Source organism: Artemia franciscana, chromosome 5 (assembly GCF_032884065.1).
Source record: "Artemia franciscana chromosome 5, ASM3288406v1, whole genome shotgun sequence".
NCBI lineage: Eukaryota > Metazoa > Arthropoda > Branchiopoda > Anostraca > Artemiidae > Artemia > Artemia franciscana.
The window spans coordinates 11099569-11109654 of record NC_088867.1 but is presented as its reverse complement, the minus strand read 5'-3'; the positions used below and the strand labels follow the sequence as shown (position 1 = coordinate 11109654).

The window sequence follows — 10086 nt, the reverse complement described above, 5'->3', positions numbered from 1 at the left end:
TTTACATTTGCTGTTTTTTTTTTCATAGGCATGTATTTTGGGGGTGATACCTGACACGGGGATGCCATGGATATTCTGTGGTAGCCACAACACTTGGCTGGGTAGAGAATTTAAAGTGGCGAAACCCTATAGGCCAGTGTATTCTCCTGATGAGCCCTTGTGTTGGGTTGTTGCCTCTGAATTATTTGTCTTTATTATTTTTTCTATTGTTTGGTAAATGACGACTTATACTTATTGACGACATGACTGCCTGTCCATGGATTATTCTTTATGGTTGATTGTGTTTGGCTATGCTGTTTGACCTATGTGATTGTATGGATGAGTAGGGTTAAGGCCTCATTCAAGTGCTGGTCTATATTAATCACTAATTTAGGAGAACAGTCATCATTTTCTCCTTCTGTCTCTTTTTTTTACGTGTTTGTGCTGTTGCATTGGTGATTTCTCTTTTCATGATAGAATCCCTAGGACTTGAATCGATAAGTGCTTCTGACCAAGAAGGGGAAGATACAGATCAAAACAGAATTATCTCAGTACTGTTTAATCAAGAAGAGGACAACGGGCCCCATCCTATGCCCACAGAGAAAATTCAAAGTCTTGAAACAGTTAATATTACAGAGATCGAAGCGAGCCAAGATCTACAATGTTCTGTTTGCTTTGAATCCTATGAAATTCAAGAAAGTGTCAGAAAGCTTCCCTGCAACCATTTATTCCACAGCAGATGCGTTGTTCCTTGGCTAGAACTTCATGGCAGTTGTCCATTGTGCCGCAAAACACTTGGTGAAGAAGAAAAATATTGTACGGCATATTAATAAATTGAGAGAGAGTGGTCAACCTGGACTTTCCAAGTTAAAGATAGGAACGGGGGCTCAATTAGTCATAAGGAAAGAGTTACAGAGGGATGGGAGGAACGTTTTGAGAATGCTCTAAACCAAGATTGAGTTGCAGGAAAAGATATAGAGGAAAGTAAAAAAGGTTTGGGATACCTGGGATGTGGTGAAAGATTAGTTTTCTGAGGAAGGATTAGCGAAAGTACCAAAAGGATTAAAAAATAATAAGGCTCCAGGTGCTGAAAATGTGGTAAATGAATTTCTTAAATATGGTTGCTCTGAGGTTAGAAATAAGTTACTAAAGATTATGAATATGATTTTTGAAAGAAGGGGAAGTACCTAACGATTTTAGGAAAACCTTAATTTGACCACTCTACAAGAAAGTTGATAAGAGTGAGTGTGGTAATTATCTTGGCGTTAGTCTAGTCTCTGTAAGTAGCAAATTACTTAGTAATATGATACATTTTAGACTGAGAGAATGCTGTACACAAAGTTTTAAGAGAAGAATTAGAGAGCAAATGGTAGTAAATGTGTCGATCAAATTTTCCCTCCTAGGTTGATAAAATTGAGAAGTGCCTAAGTTGTTGGTCTTAACTTTTATAGATTATGAGCAACCATTCGATTCTGTTAATAGAAGAGCTTGAGCAAAGGTCTTATCCTCGTATGATATACCAGACAAATACAATAAAGTGATTAGCGCTATTATTTTTCTATTATTTTAGTTGTCATTCCGATTTTACTCATATTTCTAGATACTTCATACTAATTTTCAAAATTTCTATAAGTTTGCCTTTGCAATGAACTTTTACCACTAAGATTAATTGAAATAATAGTTTCCATTCATTCTTTGCCATTTGAAAGTTCTTGGTTTGGTTTTTAAATTTGCGGTTACCTCAGGCTAGAGTTAACCTGTAGTAGCACAGTGGGTTGATGCTCTGTTTGGCAATACGCGGAAGCCAGGTTCGATCTCCGCAGCAGCAAGGCTGGGCGACAAGCTTGCTACTTGTCCCTGTAAAAAAACATTCAGCAAATGAAATATCGACTCAATAACCTCTGCGCCAGCAACGGTTCAGGAGGACCTTTATCCTTTATTATATTGGGCAAGAGTTGGTTCTTTACTAGGTTCTGGCCACTGAAGAGATGTCTAATTAAAAAAAAAAAATGAGTAAATTCAATTTAGCTACAAGTCTACATACTTGCCGACAACATAATTTCCATTTGGGAAAAATTGACAAAACCATGAAACTGACATGTCAATGCAAAGCACCAAATTTCCTAATCAAGTGTCGTCGCGTTATGGCATTGTTTAAATTAACTTATTTTTCCTTGACTATCTTACCTTGATTTTAACCAATTTTATCTTTATCTTTTGCATTATTACAGCCAGACCATTTGTTTTCCTTTTTCTTTTTTATCTCTTCAACGTATAGCATTCTTCCTTATCCCCTAGACGCTGGACTAGTCTTGTTTCTTTTCCTATTCTTCACCCTGTAAATATCAATGTCACATTTGTGCCAATTCATGCAAAAAATCTAATATCGCTTATTTTTCACTCGATTTATATGTTGTCTGGAGGAGGTGTATCCTGGTCGGGCTTTGTCTAATGGATGAGATAGGAAATGATCTTACTGTCTAGATATCTCAACAGTGGTTGTGGCATATACCGCAAATATTATTATGGCACATGCCATAGCCATGAAAAAAGTTAAACTAAGTTCAGTGCACTAACTTATGAATAAAGTATTACATTTCAGATTAGGATAATCATTGTATAAGATTTTGCATAAGAATTATATATATCGTTTCTTGTTTAGTCTAAAGTTTAAGTCATAACGTCTTCCTATTGCCATTGCTGTTTGCTAAGAACTGTAATCAGATTTTTTTTGTTCTGAGCTTGTTCTTAAATATAAAACGTAGCATAATTATCTAAGTCTTGTGCAGTTTCTTGAACACTAAAATAAAACGTTTGGTAATGACTATGTAAATAACGAAAACAAAAACTAAAGGTCACGTATACAGTGAGATTATTAGTACCAACTCTAAAGTTAAATCTCCAAAATGGATGCTAATGAAATGGTTTTTTTTTTCAGCAAATTCATGAAACAGGAAGACAACTAAGCATAGAAATAGGCATAGGATTCCTAGAACTCCCATCGGTAAGTGCTCAAGAAGAGGACAACGGGCCCCCTCCTATGCCCACAGAGAAAATTCAAAGTCTTAAAACAGTTAAAATTATAGAGATTGAAGCTAACCAAGATCTCCAGTGTTCTATTTGCTTTGAATTCTATGAACTTCAAGAAAGTGTCAGAAAGCTTCCATGCAACTATTTATTTCACAGCAGATGCGTTGCTCCTTGGCTAGAACTCCATGGCAGTTGTCCATTGTGCCGCAAAACATTTTTTGAAGAAGAAAAAACAGATTCACGCAATGAATCAAGCCCATTAATGATTTCAAGTAGTAGGGGAGACCGGCCCACATTCGCCATTTTTTTTTGTTCTTTATTTATCGTAAACCACACATTAGCCCACGTTTGCCACCATCTCGCATCGTGGTTATTAAAGCATTTATTACTCTAAATGTAGTGCTAGAATAGGTGTTTATGGATAGTCATTTCAGATATTTATTTGTCACGCAGCTACAAAAGGAATTAGGTATAGGATAATTCACTTAACCCGTTTGTATACTGAAAGGTCCACACCAAACTTCAGCGGTTCAGCAAGTCTTGAAGTTCCACCTGAGACTGAGGGTTTTCCTAATCTTATTACAACCTCGGACTTCAAGACGCATGATTCTTCTTCAGTCAGCACAAACTTGCTCATTTCTACATACTTCAAGAAGTTAAAACCAAGCTCATCTGGATATTCCTTTAAAAGTTTCGCAGCATAAAAATGCTTGCCACTCATTTTACCTGCAAGACCAACTAAGATAAAGTCACCCACTTCTATTGGTCTGCTTCCCCAATCCTCTTCATCTTCTCCTAGATTCAGACTGTTTTCACTATCATCATCAAGCTCCATCTCAACATGATCGCATTCACTTTCACTCTCAAGAAAGAGTTGCTTGCTTGCTTCTTGTAATTTGGCTTTCTTTGCATTCTCCTTTCTCCGGCCCTTTTTCTATTCTTTCTTCTTCTTCCTGGCAGCTTTCAGTTCTTCTTCCTGGCAGATTCTTTCCTTTGGTATCAGTCAAGATTTTGGTAGATTTTTTTCACTGCACGTCTGATTTGTTTTCTCGGAGAACCTTTTGGGAATGGAGAGATGTCAACTAGTTCAGAGAAGCTTTGGTCAGCCAATAGGTCTACATCTGAAGGTAAACCCGATAGAGATTGGGTAGCGTTGTCACAGTTGGTAGACGGGCTAGCCGCATCATCTTTACGGGAACCAGAAACTGGTGATGGAGGTACTAAGAAATCCTGGTCTAAAGGATATGGTCGATCAGAGACATATGAGCTGAGATACTAGTAATCTTTGAAAACATTGGGATCGAAAGTGAAAATCCCAGTGCATCGAAAACTGCTTATTATGTTTTCTGGAGTCAGTGCTTTGGGATACGCCTTTCCACAAAGCTCGGGTACATTCTACATGGAAATCGTCTTGCATTTGTGCTGGGTCATTAAAGTCGCAAATGCCCTGTTGTAGAATGCCTTCAAAAAATACATAACTGACCTGTCAAGTGGTTGCAACTTAAGCGTTGTGTGCGTTGGCACTGTCAGCATGACAACTCCATTCTCTTTCGCTAACTCAAGCAATTCACTACTGTAACGACTAATGTGAATGTCAAGAAATAGAAGCACAGGATTAGCTTTACTCGGTCTTGTCTGACTGATAAAATGATTCATCCAAACAAGAAAGAGTTCATTGCACATCCATACCAAAGCCATTTCTGAGCCGTGAGCACTGGTAACTGGTGGCACTCCTTTCAGCAGAATTTCGGGGCATTTCTTGTTTCTGAACGTTGAGAAACATCTATATTGAAAATATTTTAACTTTGAATATAGATAACAAATTCTAACCAAATGTCTTTGAGGACATTGTAGCTAAAAAGGATATGGGTTGGGGATTGGTTGCATTCCAGCCTTTTTTCAACGTTCCCTTAGAATGACCTGAAAATTTAAACTTTATATTCTCAGGTTTATACCGTCAGCTGTTATCGAAAAGGACATGGGAGGGGGACTGGTTGCATTCCAGCTTTTTTCAACATTCCCTTAGCATGACCTGAAAGTTTAAACTTCATACCCTCAGGTTTATACCCTCAGTTGTTCTCGAAAAGAACATGGAAGGGGCACTGGTTGCAGGTTTATACCCTCAGCTATTCTCGAAAAGAACATGGGAGGGGGACTAGTTACACTCCAGCCTTTTTCAACATTCCCTCGATATGCCCTGAATGTTTAAACTTCATAGGCTCAGATTTATACTCTAAGCTGTTATTGAAACATTGCACATTCGGTTTTTTGTTAAACTGGATGCACAGCGTATCTTTTAATTTAGTTCAAGATGCTCCTAGAAATTTTCTGAACGATGTGACGGCTGATACCATCATACATTTTAGATATTGCTGGCATTTCATTTTCACAACCAATAAAGGAAAACATGTTTTTTGATTATGCTTGGGGGTCCATTTGACATTTCTTTAAAGTTTGCCTTTTAATACTCCATGCTTTTTCTTATATCTAGGATCAAGCATGCCCTCTTTTCTTGACAAAAAATAAACTTTATATGTTAACCATAGGCAACTTGCAAAACTTACAGCCCTTGCACCTGGGGCTGAGGGTAATTAGCAATAAGCAACAGCTTTTGCCTCGGGGACTGTGTTTTTTTTGTCAATCACGTTTTTTGTCATTTTATTATTCGATTACCAATTAAACGATTTAGTGCCCTTTCAAGAATTAAAAGTGATTGGAGGGGAGCCAGCTCCCCCCCCATCATTTCCTCAAACCCACCTATATTAAATTTTTTTTAAGATAGTCATTTTGCTCAGCAAGGAAATGTTGACTCCCCCCTCAGCACTCAGAGCAATTGCCCTAAGTTAGGCAATCCGTCCATTGTTTACATATAGTATACTAGCTGTTGGGGTGGCGCTTCGCGCCAACCCAACAGCAACAACCACCAACAGCAACAAGTTGCTGAGGAACAACTGAGGGAACAACCCTCAGTTGTTCTCGAAAAGAACATACCAATTCAAAAACGAATGTATTCAAGCCCGAAGTAGCCACCCCAACACCTAGTTGGTGGGGGCACTTTGCGCCCCCCAAGCCCCCCGCGCGCGTAAGTCGTTACGCGCTATATTAGTTACGCGCCATTGTAGTTGTGTCCCTGTGTCCCACCTGTGAATATATATATATATATATATATATATATATATATATATATATATATATATATATATATATAGATATATATATATATATATATATATATATATATATATATATATATATATATATATATATATATATAATATATAATATACATAATATATATACAAATATATATATATATATATATATATATATTTATATATATATATATATATATATATATTTATATATATATATATATATTTATATATATATATATATATATATATATATATATATATATATATATATATATATATATATATATATATATATATATATATATATATATATATATATATATATGTTTTAACTATGTAAAACTTGCGAATATACAACATTCTTTGATGTCCCATTGTCTTTCCCTATAAATAGATTGTCAGGTTTACCGACTCTTGAACATGCAACATATAATTGTCCATGGGAAAAACAATCCATATTCAGATCTATACCTCATGATCCTAATGCTTGCCCTTGAGCTTTGTTGATGGTGATTGCTAATCGAACATTCCCTGTGTCTCCGTCGTCATTCATACATCCCCCTGTGCCCCCCGGCGTCCCCGTTGCAGTTGTGTCCCTGTGTCACGGTCGTCATTTATATTCCCTGTGTCCCGGTCGTCATTTGTGTCCCGGTGTCCCAGTCTGTAATTTCTCTTTGAGTGTCCCGGTCGTCATTTATATTCCCTGTGTCCCGGTCGTCATTTATGTCCCGGTGTCCCGGTCTGTATATACATTCGTTTTTGAATTGGTCTTTTTTTAGTTTTTAGTTTTTTACCTTTTTTTAGTTTTTTTTTAGTTATACCTCATGACTCTAATGATTGCCCTTGAGCTTTGTTGATGGTGATTGCTAATCGAACATTCCCTCTGTCCTCGTTGTCATTTATAATCTTTTTAGTTTTTTTTGTAGTTTTTACCTAGCCAAGGTTCGAACCTGCAACTTCTCGGTCCTAGAACCTGGAACATAACGCGTTACCAACTCAGCTACTTCGGGCTTGAATGCATTCGTTTTTGAATTGGTATATGATGAAATAGTTCAGACGTCATATGCGGACAGACAGACAGACAGACATAACACACAAACATCTTATTTTTATATAGATAGATAGATGTTATTGAGAAAGGTGAGCATGTTTGACCTTTACTTTCAACAATTCGAAGGGCAAGACGAAAGTGAGCTTTTCAGAGAATGTTAATAGGACTGTGGAATGATCGAAACACGAACGTCTGATGCCACAGCAACTAGAAACTCAAAGACTAGTTTTGAAATCAGTCTGAAATTGTGAGATCTTTTGTTATCTAAATTCTCAAAGTCCAAATATTTTCAACACAGATTTTTATGCTCAACGTTCAGGAAAGCTCCGATTTATCTAAGAAAAAAATCTAATAAAAAAAAAATGTTTTTTTAACTGCAAGTAAGGACCGCCTTTAAAACTTAAAACGAACAGAAATTATTCCGTATATGAAAGGGGTTGTCCCTCCTCAACGCATGACTTTTTGACTCAAAGTTTGACTCTCTGTCACAACTCTACTTCTTAAAATAATAAAAAACTTTAGCGCAAAGAGCGAGGCTTTGAGGAGGGGACAACCCCTTTCATATCTGAAACAATATCTGTTCGTTTTAAGTTTTAATGTCGCTCCTTACTTGCAGTTAAAAAAAACATGTTTTTATATTTAATTTCTGAACGTTTTTGAATTAATACATGTTTTGATTTTGGCTCACCGCACATGAATAATTAAAGCGAAATTTGCATATTAATTTTTTTGCTACATGGCTTTCTCATAGTTTTGATTGGACGCTTTAGATAAAAACGGAGGGGGGGGGGGGAGGAGGCCTGATTGCCCTCAAATTTTAATTGCCCTCTTAAAATGCAACTAGATTTTCTTTATTTTTTTACAAACGTTTTTGTTAGTAATAAACATACGTACCTTACGAATTAACTTACGTAACGAACTTCTATATTTGTGTATTTTTACTACGTATATGAGGAGTGTTCACCCCCTCGTCAATACCTTGGTCTTTACTCTAAAGCTTGAATTTTGACCCAAATTTTTAAGAATGACCGCTGAATCACAAAGGCCGTAGAATAAGTAGTCGAAATTACTAAAAATACTTTAGCGTAAAGTGTAAGGTATTGTGGAGAAGACGAACCCCCTTATATGCGTAATATTTTATGTTTGTTTTAAGTTTTATTGCTACTCACCACTTCCAGTTGAAAAAAATATTTATTTTCTCATTGTTTTTTTTTAAATAATGCTGGAAAGTTCTGCGCCCCCTTCACGGATATTCTCTTCCGTCTTAAAAAATTCCTGCATGGAAAGATCCTCCTGCGTAACCCCTTCACCCGATCCACCCCTGCCCCAACGCGAAAAAGTCCCCCTGAAAACGTCTGTACACTTCAAAATATCCATTACTATAAGTAAACAATGGTCAAAGTTTGTAACTTGCAGCCCCTCCCCCAGAGACTCTGGTTGATTAAGTCGTCCTTAAAGACATAGTTATTAGTTTTTTGACATGGCTGAACAGAATGACTCTCTCAAAATTTTGATCCGATGACATTGGGGGGAAAATGTGCACGGGAAGGCTAGGTGCCCTCCAATTGTTTTGGTCACTTAAAAAGGGCACTAGAACTTTTAATTTCTGTTTGAATGAATTTTCTCACGACATTCTAGGACCACTGCGTCGATACGATTACCCCTGGAAAAAAAAACAAAACAAAAAACAAAAGAAACAAACAAATAAACACGCATCTCTGAGCTGCCTTCTGGCAAAAAAAAAAACAAAATTCCACATTTTTGTAGATAGGAGCTTGAAACCTTTATGGTAGGGTTGTCTGATACTCTGAATTTGATGGTGTGATCTCTGTTAAGATTCTATGACTTTTAGGCGGTGTTTTCCCTATTTTCTAAAATAAGGCAAATTTTCTCAGGCTCTTAACTTTTGATGGATAAGATGAAACTTGATGAAACTTATATATTTAAAATCAGCATTAAAATGTGATTATTTTGATATAATTATTGCTATCAAAATTCCGTTTTTTAGAGTTTCGGTTATTATTGAGCCGGGTCGCTCCTTACTACAGTTTGTTACCACGAACTGTTTGAAAATTCAAACCGAAAGTTTCCAAACACCAAGCGAAAACAGCTTATGTCTCGGCTCTTCACCAAAGCAGATATTTTATTTTCTTCAAACCAAACGATAACCAGCTACGACCGAGGAAAATATCACAAAATGAAAATAACCAAATAAAAACCGATAAAAAACCATTACAGAATTTAGACAGCAAGAACCAGTGTTTATCCTCCCCCTCAAAAAACACCCCTGCAGAAACACTCGCCGTACCCAATCATTTTCGAATTATAAAAAAAGACCAGAACTACCTCTGGAATATAAAACAATTTCTACCTCCTTCCTCCTCTCGTCCCTTCCCTAGAGCTAGTTCAGTATTTATCTGAAGGCTTAACGAGAGCTGAGATGTTTTGGCATTAAAATGCCCCCTTTGAGACATCTCCCTCTCTCCCTAACTACAAAACAATCACAAAACCCCATTGCAGAAGTTTAAGTGCCTTTTTAAGTCTTGTAATTTGTCCATCACTTACAGATAGTATTTGTCTACTGTTTTGACGTTGCGATGCAGGATATACGTTGGTGATATTTAACTCGGTCTCCCACAAAAATTGAGATTTTCAGTTTTTTTGGCGCATTTGAAAGTACCAAAGATAGTAAAAATTAAATGTGATTATTCAAATTGGTTAATTGCGAACTTACACAGCCGGCTTTACCTCTCACAGAGACTATCTGTTTTGGCTATACTTTATTAAAAATTAAAAATATACAATTAGAAATATACTTGCGCGAACATCAACAATTAATAAGCTAAAAATAAATGGCATCAAAAGACGCGG

The 10086-nt window shown here is 36.5% G+C and overlaps 1 protein-coding gene across 1 annotated transcript; it reads left to right on the top strand.

Moving 5' to 3' along the window:
• The first annotated feature begins 449 nt into the window (after positions 1 to 449).
• Positions 450 to 809, top strand: LOC136026832 (E3 ubiquitin-protein ligase RNF126-like). Its single transcript, XM_065703535.1, has one exon. It carries the CDS (start codon positions 450 to 452, stop codon positions 807 to 809), a length of 360 nt encoding a protein of 119 aa, XP_065559607.1.
• The last annotated feature ends 9277 nt before the right edge of the window (positions 810 to 10086 follow it).

Coding starts and splice junctions, on each gene's coding strand:
- LOC136026832 (XM_065703535.1), top strand. CDS start 450: ATGATAGAATCCCTAGGACTTGAATCGATAAGTGCTTCTGACCAAGAA.